The sequence below is a fragment of the Puma concolor genome, chromosome A2 (assembly GCF_028749965.1).
Source record: "Puma concolor isolate L17-30 chromosome A2, mPumCon1.1.hap2, whole genome shotgun sequence".
In the NCBI taxonomy this organism is placed as follows: Eukaryota; Metazoa; Chordata; class Mammalia; order Carnivora; family Felidae; genus Puma; species Puma concolor.
This window is the reverse complement of record NC_141668.1, coordinates 109,241,986-109,264,105: the sequence shown is the minus strand read 5'-3', so window position 1 is coordinate 109,264,105 and position 22,120 is coordinate 109,241,986. Positions and strand designations below refer to the sequence as shown.

The 22,120-nt window shown below is 53.0% G+C and overlaps 1 protein-coding gene across 2 annotated transcripts in view; it reads right to left on the bottom strand.

Moving 5' to 3' along the window:
• The window catches only part of NUDCD3 (NudC domain containing 3), a 62,243-nt gene that overhangs the window by 18,062 nt on the left and 22,061 nt on the right, over positions 1-22,120 (bottom strand). For both annotated transcript variants that reach the window (XM_086697183.1, XM_086697182.1), the window contains exon 3: positions 5,940-6,072. In XM_086697183.1, coding sequence (XP_086553309.1) covers positions 5,940-6,072 — 133 coding nt within the window. The remainder of the gene's footprint in view (positions 1-5,939; positions 6,073-22,120) is intronic.

Sequence of the window (22,120 nt, the reverse complement as noted above, 5' to 3'; positions counted from 1 at the left end):
AAGCCCCGCACTGGGCTCCGTGCTGAAAGCGCAGAGCCTGCTTGGGATTTCTCTCGCCTCTCTCTCCGCCCCTCCCTGGCTTGCTCTCTCTCAAAAAATAAACATTTTTTTTTTAATTAAAAAATCAAAAAACCCATCATCTCTTGAGAAAGTAAAAAGACAACTCATGGAGCAAAAGAAAATATCTACAAATTATCTGACAAGGGTATAATATTTATATTTAAAAAGAACTCTTACAATTCAACAATAAAAAGAAAGCAATTTTTAAAAAGGCAAAGACATTGAATAGAAATTTCTCTAAAGAAGACATACAAATAGCTAATAAGCACATGCAAAGATGCTCAACACTATGAGTCATCCGGAAAACACAAACGGAAACCACAACGAGATAACTCCGGGCAGTCATCAGGAGGCAGACAACAGGTGACAACAGGTGTCGGGGACGTGGAACAGGAGCCCGCACACACTTCTGGTGGGTATGTAAAATGTTAAAGCTGGTGTGAGCACTTTGGAATACAGTCTGCAGCCCTTCAGAAAGGGAGCTACCTTTGTTACCGTGTGCACCAGGTACATATCCCTGAGAACTGAGAATGTGTGTCCACGGGCGGGGAGAGAGGGAAAGACAGGGCTGACACACGTGGGTACGCAGTGGGAAGGGCAGAGATGCCTCCTCCCCTCCCTCGCCTCATCCCAAGTGACCAGGCCTGAGATGCCGGGGAAGGACCAGGGAGGCGGTCCCAATGTAGAAACAGAGGTTGAGACCACCCTGGAAAAAAATCTCATGTTCAGGAATGTCCTGTCAAAGGCCAGAGGCCATCACCCCAAGGTGCTGACAAGGACCCTACCAAGGAAGCCCACATGAGATCAAGAACACCCACAAGGTTGAGAGATGTGTCTCTTACTGAACAATAAATAAAGAAAACATGCGAACGCACTGTGTGGACACATCCAGAGAACACATCCACATTTACTAAACATGATTAACCTTCCATCCCACCCAGGACCTGCTTTCAAACCAAGAGCACTCCCTCCTCACCAGCACGCCCACCACCCTTATCCACACACAGCGATCTGTAGCAGAGCCTTTCCTTAAAATAACATTTTTAAAAATCAACACTAGTGTCCATTTCCATTCTCAGTTTTAACTAATTCTGTTCAAGTTCTCCCTGTACTTTTTGAACAGGAGCATTTCTGGAGTGTCTCCACCTAATCAAATACAATAATCAACTTCCTAAGTGACAAAATTCATACTGTGTTAGTTAGGCTCCTGGTTAGTAACCAATGAGATAAAGCCCAGATCACCACACAGCAGTGCCTTCCATAAGAGAAAAATCATTTCATTTCCGTAACAGTTGAATGAGAAACCATTAGAATTTAGACAAAACTGCTCAAAAGGGGCGAGAAAATCCAAGTGGATTATAAGGCAGCAAAGGTTCAAAGAAGTTCCATCAAAACACAACCTACTCCGTTCTAATTCCAGATGCCACAAGAAAAGAGACTAATTTGACTACATAAAAATAAATTAAGTTCCCCAAGGAAAAAAATACCAGAAGCCAACTCAAAATATTAGTAACAAAATGAGGTAATAGGTCTGCAACACACACCACAGACCGGGGGCTGACCTGAGATTATAAAGAGCTCCTAGAAATCATTAGGGCAAAGGGCCTAACGTCTAACCAGCACACGTAAAAACATGCTTAACCATACTCCCAAGAGGAATACAAATCCACATACACCCAGAAGCTCCCTTTCCACCCATCCAGCTTCTACCACCCCCAAACCTGATGCTGTACCCCTGTGCACGATGACGACGGGAACGTGGATCGGTGCCCACCCCTTTGGGGGCCATCAGCAGTCCTAAAGGGATGCCGCACCCTTTGCACGTGCGACAGTGCCTCCCGGCACGCGTGCTACGTGGCACGCGCACGTGCAGTACGGAACGCACCAGAGGGCGTTCACTGCGTCCCCGTCTCCAACAGCAAGACACTGGCAATGACCGCAGTGCCAGCTACCAGGCGGGGTCAGGAACCGCCCGCCCCTGAACATGCCCAGGACGTGGCAGCGCACACTCACACGTGACCCAGAAGCTCACGACATGGTGACTGAGGCCAGGGCAGGGACTGGAGGAGGACAGCTGGACAGGGGCAGGCCTTGTGAAAACATCACATGTGAGCACCCTACCGCACACGCCCCTGCATGAAGTGGATAAAAATGGTCCTGGGACCACAGCTCTTCCCCACTCCGAGAAGGGAGCTCCGCTGCTCGCTCGCTTAGCGCTTGCAGGACAAATCCCACAGGTGGCCCCAACAGCTCAGGGCCGAGCGCCACAGCAGGAGCCTCAGTGCCAGTGCCGCGGTGGGAGGTTCCCGTGGCGAAGGCGCAGGACTCATCCTCAGCAAAGACCACACGTGGTCCCCGGGGAGAAGGGGGGTCATGCATTCCAGCCGGGACTCTGTCTGCACGCTTTTGGCCAAGGGCAATGGCCTAACGGGGCAGGAGCGGCCCGGGGGCTCTCTCGTCTGCACAGGGGGTTGGCCTCAAAACTTCCGGAGCTCCACTTCCCGGCGGCTAAGTCCTGGCGTTCGGTGAGATGCCAGGAGTGACTGGTGCCGGGGGATGCCAGCAGGGGCAGAGGCACCTCCACCCCAGCGCAGACGTCCCCTGCTCCTTGGCACAGCGGGCGAAGGGCGGCTGAGTGCACTCACTCCTGCTCGAGGCGAAAGCCTCTAGAGTTTGGCTCTAGATTCACCAGCAAAAAGGCCACGGGAAAAGGCAGGACCCTGGCCGCCAAGGGCAACGCATGCGCTCTCCTCCGCCTGCTGCACCCGAGCACCAGCGCAGAGGGACAGCGGTCGCTCTGCTGCTGCTGCTGGCGCCAGTCACCGCCGGGCAGGAGGCCCGGGGACCCCTGCTGCCCCCTCATGCACTCGCAGTGCCACGGGCACACCCACCACCGTGACTTCACCACTGGACCGCTGCGACCACAGCCACCACCTCCACGATGATTGACAGGTGCCACAGTCAAAACCCTAAAATAAACACTGCTGACAGGTAGCTGTGACAGGCACCTCGGGGAAGGGCTGGAAAGCAGCCAGTCCAGAAAGAAACTGACTACTCCAAGGGAAAAACCCCTGAGACCAGCAAAAGCCAAGACATCCAAAATAAACCTATTGCTAAGTTTTAAGTGAACTGTAGGTAAAACTCTTAGATCACTAAAAAATGTGAGAGGCCACAGAGTTTCACAAGAAGGTTTCAGGGGGCGCCTGGGGGACTCAGTCGGGCTGATCTCAGCTCAGGTCATGATCTCACGATTTGTGAGTTCAAGCGCCCTACATTGGGCTCTCCAGAGACTGCTTAGGATTCTCTCTCCCCGTTTCTACCCCTCCCCTGTTTCGGTATAGGAATAACGGGGAATTTGACGATTGCCAAGAGATTATCTTAGAAGTTCCCATCACAAGAAAAACAGTGTCACCATGTGAGGTGACAGGTGTTCACCAGACTTACTACACCGATCATTTCACAGCACAGACATATATCAAATAGCCATGCTGCACACCAGAAGCCAGTATGCCTATATTACCTCAATTTCTTAAAAAAAAAAAAAAAAAAAAAAAGCCGTAACATGGACCAAAAATACTCCCGAAGAAGATAAAGAAAACGTGAATCACGTCAGAGATGAAGCCAGGCCGGCAGAAATACGGTCATCAGGTGTCATAAAAATGCCAACACAGAAATCACCTTCTTCCAGCACCGTGCTGGTCTCGCAAATGCACCAGCGGCCGACGCACCGCGGGCAGCCACCACTCCCTGGAACTGCCACACCAGTGCCGGCTGTCACTGCCTGCACCCCACAAGGTCAGCCCCAGAGCAGCAATCTTGTCCAAGCCTTGGGGACCATCCCATGCTCAGTCAAGGTCTCAGGAGGGAACGAGCACAATCCAGAACCACCCTTGGTGAAAGTAAGGACATATCGAAGTCACAACACATGCATCTGACCCCCAGGTGCAACAGCCTGTCCCCTAAGGGGACACGATGAAGGGCACAGAACCCTCAAGACACAGGGCTTGGGGGAGAGTCAGCATGTATGTTTCCTGGGGTGGGAAGTACAGCCAGAGACCAGGTGATCTGGGTCTCCAGAGTCAAAGAGAAAATAACCAGTTTCAGGTTAGGCCTGATACAAATTCTCCTGAAGAAAGTTCCAGAAGTTTGTGGAGAAGTAGGAAGATAGGAAGTGGACCAGGAAGCTGGAGCTATCTTCAGCAAAGTTTGTAGCCAGCGCTTTTCTTAACTGACTTACCTGCATACAAGGTAATCCCAACACAACATGACGCCTGCCCCACCGGGCCCCAGAGAATGCTGGGCCAAGTCCCCCCGCACTGGAGCCCCAGAGGACACTGGGAAAAGTCCCCCCTCCCCCGCCACTGGAGCCCCAGAGGACACTGGGCAAGACTCCCCCCCAACACTGGAGCCTCAGAAGACACTGATCCAAGTTCCCACCAACACTGGAGCCCCAGGGTACACTGGGCAAAGTCCCCCCTCCCCCCCACAGGAAGACTGGCCTGCACCCACCAACACGGGAGGGGACATGGTCATCAGAGCGAGATGCTGTGTGGATGACCCCTGGTCATCAGGTCTAACGCAGACCTTGAAGTCCACGTGACAGGGGTCACCGTGCTCTGGTGACATCTCTGCACACAGGTGGGAAGAGGGAGGAGGGAGAAATGAGTGGACGCAGTGCTCCAGCTAGCATGGCCCAAGACCCCTGACCCACAACCACATGGAGCCAAGAAGCCTCGGGGCTCCTGCCTTCCCTCCCGACACTGGTGGGAGTGCAACTTCTGGGGGCTGCCTGGCCCCTGCCAGTGTCCTGCGCACGGTTGGGCCCGTTCCAGGTGCAGCCTGGGCAGTCTAGGGTCAGCACCTCAGGACAGAGGCCCCAGAGGGACTAGCTCACCGCCCAGCCTGGTTTTCTTCACACACAGCCAAGCCAGCCGAAGCTGGTGCCGCTTCACACGGCAGTCATTTCCAGAAAATGTAGGAGCTAGCCATGTATAAGCTCTACTTTGCATGTTCCGGAACCTTCTCTTTGAAAGAAGCCAGCGGCACTGCTCTTTGAAAAGCTTCAGAGCTTTTCAGAGCTTCAGAGGCAGCGCACCTGCGCTGACCGCAGTCATTCACACAAGTTCCCAGAGCACTCGGTGATCCCAGGCACAAGTGAGGGGCACCTGTGTCACCTGGGGGGGGGGGGTGGCAAGGAACTGCTTGGCCCCGCCATCTTGCCTACGAAACACGGAAGGCACTGCTTACTGCGCAGGCTGAAGAGTCTTGTGAAGACAGAAGCAAGAATACAGCTTCTCTGGCAAACAGCACTCAGGGGACAACCTCACAAATTACATGGGGTTTTTCCTTTAAAGTGAGGCCTCCCTACGTGCACAACTACTGAGTAAACATCTCTCTCTCTCCCCATCAAAGGTTACATTTCTACTCCTGCTCTCAAGTAGAGACACCAGCTAAGGCTGTGAGCACCCCTGCTCAGGCCGATGCCCCCCCCTCCCCCGCCCCCCCACCCCGTGACCACCCAGTGCTCCAGACAGCACAGGCCCAGGAACCATGGGCCACTGCACAACCTGGGGATCTCCGCCCTGCCTCTCCAGGCGCCTGCTCCATCCGTGAAATGGGCGTGACGTGGATCACCCTGCCTCCCTTGTCAGGCTTTTTGTGGGGACGCCACGCAATAAACCACGGGAGGGGGAGGACACTGGAGCTCAACACCCAGCAGCAGGTGCACCCCAGCAGCACAGCAGGGCTGGCAGTCATGTCTGCGGCTGAAGGACAGTGGAGACCACAGGACAGGCCAGTCGGCTCCAGCACAGCCCACACCAGACAGCCGCGGCCACAGAGAAAGCTGTGTGGAGGAGCTGGAGGGGCCCCAAGGTTACCTGCCTGCCCTTCACCACGTGCTTGGGCACCGGCACCTTGAGCTCCAGGTCAGTGTAGTCCTGCGACCAGGTGTAGTTCTCACGCACGGCGCCATTGTAGCTGTCGGGGTTTCTCTGGAACTGCTCCTGCCTCCTGGGGAAGAAGGACAGGTGAGATAGCACCACGCCCCAGCCACGCCCCACCTCCAGCTCCCAAGGGGCTCCCTCTCTGAGGCAGGGTGACTTCCTTCCTGGTCCTCCTCCTCAGGCCTCCCGGGGAACCCAGGGACAAAGGGACATGCTGCAGAAAGTCCACGAATGCAGCACGCCGGGGACGGGGTATGTGGCCGCGGTCAACGGCACAGCCTAGCCTGCTGGCCTTTGTGGACCCCAGAACGCTGCTCAGTCCCTCAAGCGAAGGGCCTCGGTAATACGGCCCCAGGGCTCCTGCTCCCCCAGAAACTGTCCAACAACTTCCGCCTGCAGCTTCCACGCAAACCCAAACGCAGCCCCGCTTTCTCCTGAGACCTGAGTGGTGTGCTGGAGCTGCCTGAAAAACCCGTCGGCCACACCCCACTGTCCCTGCAGGGCCAACCCAGCACGGGTGCACACGGGCCTGGCCGAGCGCCTTGGCTGACATTACAAATAAAACAGGAGAAGAGATTTGCTGTTAAACTTAACAGTGCTAACAATAGCATAAACACCACATAGAAACGTTTGGACTCTCAAGCTTACTACGTGAGTTTTAGATCTAAATTAAGGACAGAAGCCTAATTGTGGACAAGGCAACACCATTGAGTGAGGCCGTCCCAACAACAGGTGCAGTTCGCCCACCTTCTCCAGCCCTCAGGGAGCCCGGCACCCACACGTGGAGGCAGAGGCCTGAGGACGAGGCTGCACTCATGGGGAGACACAGAAGCGAGCACATGTTCATCTGTGCAGATGAAGACGCGCAGAAAAGGGTCGGAACACGAGCACCCCCGCAGCCCCCCATCTCTGGTCAGGTGGTGGTTCGCAAGTAACGTGTGTACCTCCTGTGGGTCTGCCTCGTACACTTTATATGTGAGGCTGGCATCCATCATCGCCCAGCTCTGGCAGCTGATAACTGGCTGCTATCGGGGGTTGAAGCGTGACCCCAAAAATTCTATGGTGTCCTACCCTCCAGCCCTCAGAATGTACCTTATTTAAAAGTTTAAATGAGGGGGCGCCTGGGCGGCTCAGCTGGTTAAGCGTCTTTACTTCTGCTCAGGTCATGATCTCACGGTTCGTGGGTTCAAGCCCCACGTCGGCTCTGTGCTAACAGGTCAGAGCCTGGCACCTGCTTCAGATTCTGTGTCTCCCTCTCTCTCTGCCCCTCCCTCTCTCATGCTCTATGTCTTTCTCAAAAATAAATAAAACATTAAAAATAATAAAAATTAAAAACAAAGTTAAATGAGGTCACTGGGAGGCCCTGGTCCCACCTGGGTCCTTCACAAGGGGAGACCAGGACACGAAATACATGCAAAGGGACGGCGGTGTGAGGACGGCCGGGCAGCTGCAGGCCAGGGGCTAGTGGCTGTCCACATCCCCAGAAACTGACAGAGGCACGGAGGACCCCACCCAGAGTCTGGAAGGGAGCTCGGGAGAGAGCCCCAGGGAGCAGGGCAGAAGAGGCGGGAAAGGTCAAGACCAGGCAGGCTTGACACGGATGCCAGGACACAGAAGTCTGCAGAGGCCGCTGGGCTACATGAGGAAAGCGTGCGGCTTTGAGTATGGCGTGGGTCCATTTACTAAGAGACACTCATGGGCGTGTGGGTAAAAGCAAGCGCCAGAGTGTTAAGTCTCCGTGGTGTCTCGGGTGGGAGACGAACAGGAAGTTTGGCTTTCTTCTGTTCCTTTAACCATTAACTTCCTTGCAACACAGACATCCTATCCAGAGAAAAAAGGCTCTTCTTCAGGACTCCTGGACAGGAGGCGGCAATCCAGCCTGTGTCCCCAGGACCAGGCGGCCATCGGCCTGCAATCTGACACCCAGACACCTGCACCGGGCCCGCCAGCACCCGATGCAGCTCCAGAGCCCTGGCGTGACAGCCATGCTGGAGTGTGCAGCGAGCACCCGAGGGCCTGGCCAGGATGGGGATGGGGGGTGTCGTCCTCCCTGCACAGCCTGCCGCACGGCCTAACGGAGTGTGTGCGTTAACTATTCAAAACCATCCAAGTTATGGAAACTCAGAAATAAAATACACACAAAACAGAGGCCAACATGGTCTGGCACTTGGCAGAAATCCAGAGACAAATCTTGGGACCCCTCACAGAGGAGGGACAGCCACATCCCACGACACAGGGCTGAGCCTTCAGCCACGGCCAGAGCTGCTCCTGCTCGGGGGTGCCCTGCACCCCAGAGCTGTGGGCTCACAGAGGGGCTCTGCTCACACAGCACCACAGAGCCCGGCACCCTGCTGGGTGCTTTTTTTAACACTTGGAATCCACATTCTCTTTAAATAAAGTGGATTATTTGCAGTCAACGATGTGTAAAAATAAGCCTCCTGTCATGTGCAGGTGTTCTGGGCCCCCTTGCCCCATCATCCCTGACTGGCCGTAGCCACACCCCTGCAGCTGCAGATGTAGCTGCAGAGGGGAGGGGAAAGGAGGGGAGGGGAGGAGCGTGAGTCAGCACGCAGGCCTCCCTGCAGTGTGGGCATCCCAGGAGCCCACGGCCGGCCACGTGAAAGGAGCTGCCAGGCCGGGCTCCTGTGCCACAGCCAGCACCCCCTCCCCAGGGTGGGAGCTCTGCTCAGGTCACTCCCGCCCCTCCATACCCCTGCGCGGGCAGAAACCAATGCCCCTCCAGCAGTGGCCAGCGTGACAAGTGGTAGGCGAAGGAGTCGCGGCCTCTACAGGCGCTTGAGCAGGAGCTAGCACCGTAGGGCATGGTTTCTAACTGGGGGCACGGGGGCCACCCTCGGGCCCCTTCCAAGGTTCCAGGAGTGGGGGTGGCTCCCCAGAGTGTGCCCATGGGAGGGACCAGGGCCTGTGCATGTGTGTGGCATGAGTGTGTGGAGTGTGGCACGTCTAAGGCAGTTTACCCTCTCCCCTCGTGGGACACCTCCGTCCCTGCCACAACCTCCACCCCCTCAATGCTCCCACCACCTCCATCCCTCCCACGACCTCCCTCACTAACCCCACTGCCTCCAGGACCTGGGCAGGGGACACAGCAGGTAGAGGCACAGGGACTCTCCTGTGGGCTCCTGCACTCCTGAGCTGGGTGAGGGGAACCCACCCTGGAGGCCAATGCCCTGCTTCGGGAGCCTTCAAGCAGGTTCGTGGGCCCCATCTCAGCACCAAGACGTGACGGCCATGTTCCCCACACACCTTGGACAGGAAGGGTTGGACCGCACAGTCTGTGCACAGTGACCCACACAAAGGGCACCAGGCAGGCCCAGCGTGCTCACAGCCTCCTGCCACCTCTTCCAGGCTCCTTGAGCAGCAGAAGCCCATGACCTCGGGTCCCACGCTCCAGGTGCCTGACACCCCGTCCTGCCCGGGGCCACTGTCCCCCTCACACTTGGTCGCCACCCTCTTCAGCGCACTCCCACCTGGAAAGAAAGTTTGGCTCAGGACAGAGGCTTGTCACCATCCTGCCCCAACAAGGGGCCTAAAATCCATCCCGTTCCGCCAGCGTACGGCAGGCAGAGGAGCAGAGAACATTCTCACCAGAACCAAGTCCAGAATGCTAGAAACTACAACAAAGTTCCATGTTTCTTTACAAGTAAACAGCAACAGTTAAAGAGGAAAGCACAAGAGTTCTAAATCAGAAGGCCTGGCAGACCTGCCGGAACGCTGGTCCAGAAAAACCAGCCATGAGAAGACAGAGACACTCAGGAAAACATGAACACAGACTGGGCACTGAAATTCACGACAATCACATTAAGCTTAAGTGTTCGTTTTACTGACTTATGCACGGTGAAGTTTTGTGATTTCTGGGTGTGTCCTATCATGTCTGGGGGCAGGGAGACGAGACAGGAGTCGAGAATGCCACATAAGGAAGTGGAGGGAAGCTTCGAGGGCATGGATGGTGCCACTCTCTCCTTTCGTGGAATCTTTATAACCTAAGGGTTGGTCTGAGCACCCAGCGGGGGACCTGCTGGCCCGGGACCACCCCACACCTGCGGCGTGCCCAGGCAGGGGTCCTGCCCCCCGAATACACAAGAGAGGAGTCTCGTGGCTTCCTGTGTGCTCGTGCTTACTGGCCACACGAGCTCCTTCTGAGCCACTTGCGCTGCAGCCTCTGTCGGTGCTCCCTGGCCGCAGAAGTGCTCTTCACGTGCTGGAAAGACTGTCGGTTCTGCAGCTCCCACGTGCTGCCTCCTACTTTCCTCCCGGCGTCGCACTAACCCGAGGCCCATCTCGGGACACACTTGCCGCCCCCCCACCCCCCACCCGGCTTCCATCCCTGTGCCCTGAGGCCATCAGCCCACGTCCTACCTCGCTCCCCTGCGTTCTTGCTTCTGCTCCTGACCAGTCGTAGCAGAAGCCTGCGGGACAACAGTGTGCCGCCATGGGGACACCCAGGGCACTGATGCCCCCGGCCTGTAGCTCCCGCTCACTCTGCCCCCAGGAGACTCTCCACCACCGCCATCAGCGTTTGATACAAAGTTCTTGTCACAAAGTATATTTTGATAATCTGCCTTTAACATTTTAATTATGGAGCACAATTAAAAATACCAGATGATTCACCTGAAATACCTGAAGCCCCTCATAATACGCCCATGAATAATTTGATAGGTTTTAATGCAAACTGCTCGGAAGGTCAGCCCGCAGAAACACCATCCACATTTACTATATGCTGTTTTCATTAACCGGCAGCACAGGTTTCTTACAGCAAGACTTCCTCTTAAATCATGTCATTTAGAAAAAATTTTTTTTAATGTTTATTTATATTTTGCTGGAGAGAGATACAGAGCACAAGCAGGGGAGGGGCAGAGAGAGAGGGAGACACAAAATCCGAAGCAGGCTCCAGGCTCTGAGCTGTCACCACAGAGCCCGACGCGGAGCTCGAACTCATGAACTGTGAGATCATGACCTGAGCCGAAGTTGGACGCTTAACCGACCGAACCACCCAAATGTCCCTCACGTTAATTATTTTGACAAGAGAAAGAACATTCCAAATATTTTCCAAGTACGTGAATATATAGTACACATTTTCCAACAAAAATGAGGTAACCTGCACATACATGACAAGTGGAGAAGGCTGAATTCTTAGTCTTAACTCCATTTTCTTCTCCTCATCATCCAAAATCAAACAAGTCATGACCAGCTTTTTTACTACCTCTGCTCTCAACAGACTCCCCAGCTGAGCAGTAATCCCACCCAAGAAAACTGCACCAGACCTCCAACACTCACCGACAGCAGGGACAGGAGGGCCAAAGGCCCAAACATCCACCAAGGCATGCAGAGAGCCCTTGATGGCAGGAGGCGGGGCCGGGGGTACCATGGAAACCCCAGAGTGGCTTCCCCAGGGAGCAGGGTTTACAGGGTCAGGACCCCATCCCACCCTCACTCTGCAAGACCCACTTCTTATGGGGCCACCCCTCTGCCCCCCATGGCCCGCTTCGGGTACGCCAAGGTCGGGGGAGGGGGGGGCAGCAGGTATCAGTCTCATTAAAAGTAAACAAGAAAACGTGGCAGAAGGACACTGGGAGGCCCAAAAGCGGAGTGAAAGCAAAAACGTCAGGGTGGAGGGGCGAGCCTCAGGCACACACAGCCCACCCTCTGCTCATCCTGGCGCCCAGGAGGGGCAGCCCATCCCATACTGGTGAACGCTGGGACACCCAGGATGGGTGGCCCGAGCAGGGGCAGCACACACAGGGTGGGGTGGGAAGGGAGACCAGGCCAGCTCATGGGGTCCGCGGGAGCACAGAAGGCCAGGGACACACCAGTAGGTGGCCCTGCAGCCAGCAAGTCTACGGACCTGTTTGTCATCGCCTCTCATCACCGCACACCCCTTCCCTACCCGTGGAAGGAGCAGTCCCACCTAGTGTGCCCGCTGCTGCAGGAATGCTCAGGTCCCCATCACACGACGCATGTGGCCCCATCCTTCTGCCTGGCCCTCACACCCACTTCCTGCCAGCCCTGCACTGCACCTGCACATCGCAGCCCATGTGCCCCTCGGCCAGCCCCCCACCCTTCCCAAGATGCTACCAGCAGCAGCACCACAGGAGGGCTCCAGACAGGTGACATCAGCACACCAGGCCCAGGGAGCTGAGCACCTGGTATCAAGAGGGGGGACGTGCCGGCCCGATCCCACTGCCTCCGCCCTCTCCCAGCAGCAGTGTCACCCGGTCCCTGTCTGCACGGGGACCATGACCCAGGAAGAGTGATGTGAGCCGCTGCAGGAACGGACTATTAGGAAACACGGACACCGGGCACCCCCTTCCCCGTCCGTGAACAAAGGAGCACACACAAGTGGAAGCATCCAGACAAGGACACACTGCTCACAGCAGTTCAGAAGGAAGGACAGCCGCCAGCACCGTTCTCTAACACAAATGATAAATGACAGGGTTCCCTTACATGAACACCTTCTCCGCACTAACGCGTGTTCACAAACAGCGTGCCCGGCGAAGGGGAGATTCCTTCATGCAAAAGCCCCAAGAGTCCATTTTCTTGCAATAAGCCATGGTTTTAAATTTGCCTGGATTTGCTCTCATCTCAAACACAACAGGTGTTCTCAAGACAGATGCATGAGAAATTTCATGCAGAAACCTTCCTACCTCCAAATATAGAAACAAGACCCATCCAAGAATAGGAAAGGTTTTAACTCAGGCTTTAAAATTTAAAAATTAAGTCAGGAATTCTCAGGTCAAACTCTGTTATCCCAAAGTAAAAACAAAGTTTTAGGAACTCTTTTCTGAATTGAAAAACAAACTTACAAAGCAACCAATTTACACCACAGAAGCTCCAAGGCTCCATAAGGAGCGAAAGGTGGGGTCAGTACTGGCAGGGGCGAGGAGTGTGTCCAGGAAGAGGCAGCCGTCCCAGCCACACGACCCAAGGTTTCTTCCACATGGCACTGGAGGTACAGACGCACCCACACGTGTCTCCGTCCTCCTGTGTGCATCCGCCCGCCCGTAAGATGACCCTGCAGCTGTGAAACGAGAGCAGCAGCTACAATCCCACTCAGAAAACACAAACTGTGGGACGGAGGCATGACCACAAAGAAAAAGCCAACCCAACACAAGGACCAACAGCTACAGTGGAGGGAATCATGCATGAGTTTCCCAGGGGAAAAAACAAAACAAAACCAGGGGCACCTGGGTGGTTCAGTCAGTTAAGCTCCAACTTCGGCTCAGGTCATGATCTCACAGTTGGTGGGTTCGAGCCCCACGTCAGGCTCTGTGGGGACAGCTCAGAGCCTGGAGCCACTTCGGGTTCTGTGTCTCCCTCTCTCTCTCTGCCCCTCTACCACTCACGCTCTGTCTCTCTCAGTCTCTCAATAGTAAGTAAATGCTAAAAAAGAAAAAAAAAAAAAAACAAACTAAAATGACAGAATAAAAAGAAAGCAGCTGGGACACTGGAGCTGGCAATACAGTTCCTGAAAAACAGAAAAACTAAATGAAGATAAAGAAAATAAAGGGGAGGGGCGCCTGGGTGGCTCAGTCGGTTGGTTAAGCTTCCAACTTCGGCTCAGGTCATGATCTCATGGTCCGTGAGTTCGAGCCCCGCGTCGGGCTCTGTGCTGACAGCTCAGAGCCTGGAGCCTGTTTCAGATTCTGTGTCTCCCTCTCTCTGACCCTCCCCTATTCATGCTTTGTCTCTCTCTCTGTCTCAAAAATAAATAAACATTAAAAAAAATATTAAAAAATAAAATAAAAAATAAATTAAAAAAAAAGAAAAGAAAGGGGAAAGGAAAAGCAGAAAGAATTTAAGGAGTGTCAGTGGAGACGCGGGACATGCCCCCACAGGCTGACAGGCGCCCAGGGTCTGACCCAGAGCTGCACCTACATGCTCCGGGGCCCACCGGGAGCAAGAGTCCAAGTGATGGCCAAGTCCCTGGGAGGTCACCACCACCCCGATACCCCAAAGACACAGTCACCTCACACATGCGAAGCTCCGATGGCCTGCGTGATTCCCAGGAGGCTTCCTTCATTGTGCACTGGAGCCCCACTGGGTGATGGGCAGACCGCCCACCTGTCAAACTAAAAGTCCCTTATCCCCAGATGCCCTTAATCCCAGGAAATCAGTAAGGTGGTGAGATGTCAACAGCCTCCTGTCATGGTCGCTTCCGCTGAAGGTGCTGGAGGATGTTCTTGAATGAGACATGGGAAGAGCGAGGGCCCCAGCTCCCATCACACTTAACTGGAGTTTGGGCACTGTCCCCACGACTAGGGAACAGACAAGGGGCCGCTGTGACCACTTCCATCCAGTACTTTGCTGGAGGTACCGGGCAGGGTGACTGGGCAAGAAAATAAACAAGTAAAACACTTAGATTGGAAGGAAAAAGTAAAACTCTATTTGCAGATAATATGGCCTTGCATAAATACATTAAATCCTTAAAAGCCTACTAAATACTTTCAGAAACCTGGGTGGCTCAGTCGGTTAAGCATTGACTTCGGCTCTGGTCATGATCCCACAGTTCATGAGTTCAAGCCCCACATCAGGCTCTGTGCTGACAGCTCAGAGCCTGGAGCCTGCTTCAGATTCTGTGTCTCCCTCTCTCTGCCCCTCCCCTGTTCATGCTCTTGCTCTCTCTCAAAAATAAACATTAAAAAAAATTGTTTTTAAAAGAGCCTACTACTTACAGTTGATGAGTTAAGCAAAGTTACAGCTTACAAAACCAATATGTAAAAATTAATTGCATTTCTATACAGTAGCAATGAACAATCCAAGAAGAAAACAATTCCAGGGGCACCTGAATGGCTCAGTTGGTTGAGCGTCCAATTCCTAATCTCAAGGTCATGAGTTCAAGCCCCAAGTCAGGTACAGAGATTACTTAAATAAATAAAATTTAGAAAAAGAATAAAATGCTTAGGAATAAATTTAACAGCAAAAACACCTCACAAAAAAATTAATCTCCAAAAACAGCAAAACATGGTGAAAAGAACTGAAGATAAACTGAACCAAAACAGAAAGGCCTCATAAGTTCATGGACTAGAAAATTTAAATACTGGTAAGCGGTAACTCCCCGAACTCATCTACAGCCAATGCATAAATGAGTACCTGTCAATACCCCCCAACAGGCTTCTGTGCAGAAACTGACAAGCTGACCCTAAAATCTATATGGAAATGCAAGGGCAGAATAGCCAAAACAATCCCAAAAAAGGAAAACCAACAGCAAGACTCACACTTCCTAACCTCAACGCTTATAGCGAGCCTCGACAGCCACGACAGCGTGGTACCCGCATGAGGACAGACATGATAGAGAGGCAACAGAATAGAACTGAAGGCCCAAACACGCACTCTCAAGTTCACGGCCAACTGCTTCTCAACAGGGAAACCAAGTCCGTTTGTGATGCTGGGACAAGTGGATACCCACATGCAAAACACTGAGGTTGAACCACAACCTCAGACACACAGAAACGAACTCAGAAGGGTCAGAGATTGCAAGAGCTAAAATTATAAAACTCTTAGAAGAAAATACAAAAGTAAATCACTGTGATCTTGGGGTAGGCAATGGTTTCTTAAATACGATACCACAAGCATATGCAACTAAAGAAAAACTAGATAAATCAGACCTCATCAAAATTAAAAACTTCTGTGCATCAAAGATCGTTGTCAAGAAAGAGAAATGGGAACCCACAGAATGGGAGAAAATACTGACAAATCATTTATATGAGAAGGGCCTAGTGTCCGGTATATATAAAGAACTCTTCCATCTAACAGTAAAATGGTAACCCAATTAAAAATGAGTGAATGGCCTGAATAGGCATTTCTCCAAAAATGATACGCAGTCAATAAGCACATGCAAAACATGTGCAACATTTTTAGTCACTGGAAAATACAAATCTAAACCATCAAGACAAAAAAGACAGATAATCACAAGCATCGGCAAGGCTGCAGAGACGGGAACCCCCTCACGGTACTGGTATGCAAGGCTGGAGCAGCTGTGGAAAACTCTGATGGTTCTTCAAAAGGTCAAACGCAGAGCTACTGTATGATTCTGCAATCCACCCCCAGGTATATGCTGAAGAGAAACAAAAGCATGCGTCCACACAGAAACACATACACAGATATTCACAGCACCACTATTCGTAACAGACAACCCAAGTGTCTGTTAACTGATGACCTAGTAAACAAAGTGTGGTCCATCCGTACAATGAGGTTTTGACCAACAAAAGGAATGAGGCCCTGATACTTGCTACAAATACGGATGAACCTGGAAAACACTATGTTGAGTGAAAGAAGCCAGACACCAAGGCCACAGACTGCTTGATTCCAAGTACACAAAATGCCAGAACTGACAAAACTATGGAGACAGAAAGTAAGCTGGTGGCTGCCTAGCGACGGGAGGTTAGGGAGGAAATGGGGAGGGGAGTTCTTTTTGGGGTAAGAACGATGGCTGGAATGAGGCCGTGTGATGGCTGGGCAGCCTTACAGATACACTAAACACTGAACTGTACCCGACAGTAAGTACTTTTACAGTATGTGGATGATTATGTCCCCATTTCTAAAACCTGTGTGAGGATATTCTCTGTGGTGTGTAACATTAGCTACAGAATTAGGAGAATTTATTTTTATGCATACGTACTTACAACTCTCCTGTTACAACAGCCAAGTAGTTTTTAATATTAAAATGATCTAGGGCACCCGGGTGGCTCATTGGTTAAGCGTCCGACTTCAGCTCAGGTCATGATCTCACAGTTTGTGGCTTCAAGCCTCACGTTGGGCTCTGTGCTGACAGCTCGGAGCCTGAAGCCCGTTTCAGATTATGTGTCTCCCTCTCTCTCTGCCCCTACCCACTCACGCTCTCTCTCTCTCTCAAAAATAAACAAACATTAAAAATTTTTTTTGATTTTATATATAAATTATTTTATAATTTTTAATATATAGCAAATATAACTTTTTAATTGGACACCTAACAAGATACTAATAATGATGAAACCAGAGAAGTTTTCTGTTTTCCAAATTTTCTAAAACCTGCTTTTATTATTACTTTTATAATTAACCATTTTCCTAACAAGCTGTAACACATAGTGGGAAAGATACCATTCCTAAACTCAGCACAAACAATAAATATCTGGGTATTAACTGAACTCAGGACACACGAAATCTGTACCTAATTCTGCAGGGCAACTGTCAGTAACTGAATATAAGGGGAAAGGAGGGAAATGGGAGCCACAAACAATGCAACGATACACCAGCTTTCAGTAGCAGAGTTAGTAAGACTAAGCCAGTGACAGTCTTCAGGTTAACACGCAGTTTCACTGGGATACCAACTGAAGAGCCCAAGGTTATAAAACAGAAGTTGGTCACAGTGGTGTTAATTTTAAAGGAATCAAACAATATTAGAGAACAGTCTGGAGTCCTTCTGTAGATGACAGAAGGGTACATCCACCCCACAACGTGAAGGGAGGCAGAAATTGCTACATTGTAGCACAAAGGAAATCACCCAAGACAAGACACTGTTTGGGAAAATCCTCCCCAGGATGCAGTGGACCAACCGGAAAAAGGAAAGTGGTGCATAAGAAGACACGCTAAGTTTTATTTGTAAAACTGGCCCAAAGGGCAGCAGCCAGATTCCAGGCCCTGGAGTAATGAACAGAAGCAAACACTGAGGGCAAGTCACTGTGCAGGACATGTCAGCTCTCTTCCAACGGACGCAGGACAAAGCGTAAGGAGCCACCACACGTGCAAGGGTGCCGTCTCAAGCCACGTGCTGTCCACCCCACCCCCCCCCCCCCCGGCCCGCCCACAGCCCGTCTGCAGAGAGCAGACCACAACCACAGGCCCTTTTCAAGAACTGGCAGTGCGGGTGATACCACTACCACCTAAGCCACACTGGCCAAGACAAAAGCCTGCCATCAGAAGAAAACACTTCTGAGCACTGTGGCCTGGTGACTCCTGTCCCGCACCAAGGACACGGGAGAAGAGACTAGAAGTGCACTGAGAAAATAAAGGCGAGACAGAGCCGATGCTCCAACTTTTGGGGGAAAAGGCCCAGGTACAAGAGAACCACAGCTCGCGACACCACACAGAGCACAGCACGCTCCGGGGAAGGTCACCGCTGCTCAGGCATGGCCACCACACCTCCCATGAAGCCCAAACGGGAGGGCCTCCCGTTTGCTCTGTTGGAAGAGCGCGGTCTCCTCCGAGCCCGTGTGAAGTGCGCCGTCACTCTTTCCCTTGGCTGCACCTGCTCCTTCTGGACCCCCACCCACCCACCCCACATGGCTCCCCAGGGCCTCCCCAGCCCACCTTCAGTGGAAGGAAGTGGGAAGGAAGAGTGTTGGATGGCCCGCGGTCCAGACTGAGGCTGTCTGTCTGTGCCACCTCGAGGTGAGCCTTTCCTACATCTCCCACTACCCCCCTGCCCCCGGTGCCCGGAACGGAAGGACACAGGGAAGCCCGGGAACCAAGCCCAGACAGAGGGATGTGGCAGTTGCTGGGGGCCACGAGGAAGCTGCCCAGCGGTGCGATGAGCAGGTGACGATGGGGCTTCCACAGCAACAGCCTGGTGCTCAGACCCAACCGCCAAGCAGGTGGTGTCCCAGGGAGGTACTCGGCACCGTGGACCAAGAATACGAGCAGCGTGGGGGCAAAGGCAGAGTTCTCCCACAGCCCTGAGCCACGGGTCTGCATGGACACGCATGGACACACAGGGGAGAGGGAGACACAGAGACACGTGTCTTACCTCTGCCTCGAGGACGTATAAAGTGACTTCATCAAACAGCCAGACCCATTCTGCTTACAAACACCACATTCCGTGAACTGCTGTGAAATTTCGCACGAAAAGCTTACCATCCAGGCTCTGGACTGCGTCCTCAGCACCCTCAGCATGCCCGCTACGGAAGTGCCTGCACGCTGTGTCTCAGGGGACATTTCTAAGTAGGAATTCACCAGTGGACCTACCGCCTTCACTCCCCATGGAGCACAGGACCCTGAAGCAGGTTGCTCCCCACACGCATCCCAGCCGACGGGCGCTGCTGAGCACCGGGGGCCTGGAGGGAGCAGGCGATTCCAGGGCCCCGGGCGCTGTCCTCCGCCCCACACCCCCCCACGCACACCCCAGACACCAGTAGGCAGAAGCCTGTGTACAGATAATCTCAGCATAGACAGAAACCCTAACATTTCTCACGCAACTCACCACAGTGTGACTTTTGCAGGCACACATCTGCATGCAAATGTGTTCAATTCTGGGCTCTGCGAAAAGTCTCCTGCCCTCCAGAAACTCACACAGGTGTAGCACTGCTCTGGTGACTGCGCAGGGGCCCGACCTCAAGGTGGGAAGGGCAGTGCTGCAAACTATTCCTTATAAAAAAGGAGCACTGGGCGGGCAGGCCTAAGAGGGTAGTTTACAAGGAAACCTTGTGTTCACATCCTAAACAGACACTAAGCCGCCTGCAGGAGAACCACCCCTGGAGATAAACACACAGGTGTCCACGGCAAAACAAGACCTAAGGAAGGACGCTGCCGTGGGGTCTACACCACCAGCTCTTCCCTGCAGACAGAGCCACCTGCCAGCCGGCCTTCCGAGCGCACAGGAGCAGTGTCCGCAGGACTCAGAAGATGCAGCGGCTCAGGGAAGGACGGGTACCATTCACACTGCTTCACGGCCTCTGGGCTGAAGACCTCGGACCAGCCGGCAGGACCCTCCACTCATGCAGCAGAGACGTGCACTGGTACAAGGGCTGGTCCGTGGGCACACAGCCTGACCCAGATGGACAGGGGAGCACGGTGGCCCGGCCAGCCTCAGGGAGGTCCACACGATTCCTAACAAGTGTGCCAGGCCAACAGCAACATGGGGCTCACACACACACGCACACAGCACACAGACACACACACACAGAGACACACACAGCACACACACAGCACACACACACAGATGCACATACAAAGAGACACACACAGCACACAGACACGCACAGATATGCACACAGCACACACACAGAGAACCACACAGCACACAGACACAGACACACAAAACACAGCACACACACAGCGCAGACACAGCACACACACACACAGCACACACAGCACACATGCACACACAGACACACACACACAGCACGTACACACACAAACAGCACACACAGCACACAGATCACAGGCGCACACACACACACACACACACAGAGCACACGGATTGCAGGCATGAACAGAAAAGTGACACCACACCAGGTCACTTTCACAGAATCATAAAATAAAGCACAAAATGGAAAAATGGGTGAAATCCTTCATAACCTCAGTGTAGGGAAACCTTTCTAACTCAAAACCCAGACACAAAAGAAAATAAAGGTAGGATGAATTTTATAGCATTTTAAATGTTAAACACCTTTGCTTGGAGAAAAAACTATCACAAGCAGTATCAGACAAATAAAAACAGACAAATTAGGGGCACCTGGGTGGCTCAGTTAAGTGTCTGACTTCGGCTCAGGTCACGATCTCACAGTTTGTGAGTTCGAGCCCTGTGTCGGACTCTGTGCTGACAACTCGGAGCCTGGAACCTGCTTCAGATTCTGTGTCTCCTCCTCTCTCTGCCCCTCCCATGCTCATGTCTCTCTCTCTCTCATGCTCTGTCTCTCTCTCTCTCTCAAAAATAAATAAATGAATAAATGAATAGTTTAAAAATTTTAAATAGGGGCGCCTGGGTGGCTCAGTTGGCTGAGCATCTGACTTCAGCTCAGGTCATGATCTCACACTCCATGCGTTCGAGTCCCGTGTCGGGCTCTGTGCTGACAGCTCGGAGCCTGAAGCCTGCTTCAGATTCTGTGTCTCCCTCTCTTTCTCTGCCTCTCCCCTGCTCATGCTCTGTCTCTGTCTCAAAAATAAATAAAAACATTAAAAAAAAATTTTTAAATAAAAACAGACAAACTGGAGAAAAATACATCACAGATGAAGATCGAATTTCCCCAGTCTGTACGGAGAGCTCTTAAAAACCGAAGTACAAGATAAGAAGGTCCCACAGAAAATGGACGGAAGACATAAGGAGCACTCTCAGAAAGAGATACCAGGGCCCTTCGATGCACAGAAACACAACACCTCATGCGCGAGAGAACTAAACACTCGAACCTCACGTGCCCCTCTCGGGCCAGTACAACTTGGACAGTGTAGCGCGCTCCCCTGGCAGCGTGGTCCCCTGGTGGGGACAGAATGCCACACATGCGTGTGCACAGCCATCCATACAGGGGGCTGGGGTGCCCATCTACCAGAATGGGGTGCACAAATGTAGCACCTGGGGGGCAGTGGGAAAAATGGGGGGCCTGGGGAAGCTTCCAGTCATTTCTCATTGAGGAACACCTTGTTCCAGGTGGTCATCTGTGGCAGTGCTTGGCCTGTACAAATGCCATCAGCCGAGACTTCACAACCACACCCGCAGATGCGTGTGGCGCAGCAGGCTGGCTCAGGGGGCCTGTCTCCCTGGACCCCTGCCAGGTAGCTCACAGTTAGTCAGGAGACACCCGACAGACACGGGGCTCAACCCCATTGTCACAGCCGCAAGACACTGAGGACAGTCCCCACGACGCAGAGTGTGGTGGAGAGCGGACACATGGCTCAGGGAAGGGCTGCCGCAGGGACCCTGCCAAGTGGATGGGCAGAGGCAGCGTCAGGGTCCCCCTCCTCTAGGGAGGAAAGAGCCAGCACAGGCCAGGCAGGGTGATACTCTCGGTGCCTGACAACCTGAGAACATGGCCTGGACCCTGGGCTGCAGGCCTCACGCCTCAAGCTTAAGTGACACTCACGCACAAGAATGTGCACAGCCCATGTGCAAGAGGACAATGGAACGAGAGCAAGGGCACGGGAGGGGCTGCCTTGGAGGAAAGGAAGGAGCCCCCACTGCACAAGGCAGGTCCAGGGAAGTCCCCACAGAGACTGCCCAACAGAGGAGGGACAGCAGGGGACACTGCCCAGGAAGGCCTGAGCTCAGAGAGTGGAGAGGGTGTGCAAAGAAGGCAGAGTGTGAGGGGCGGAGCAGGGAGGAAACCTAAGAGGTGAGGGCCTGCCGGGTTCACAGACATGTTTGCACGTGTGCACACGTGTGTATGGGGCAGCCAGTTTATACACTCAAG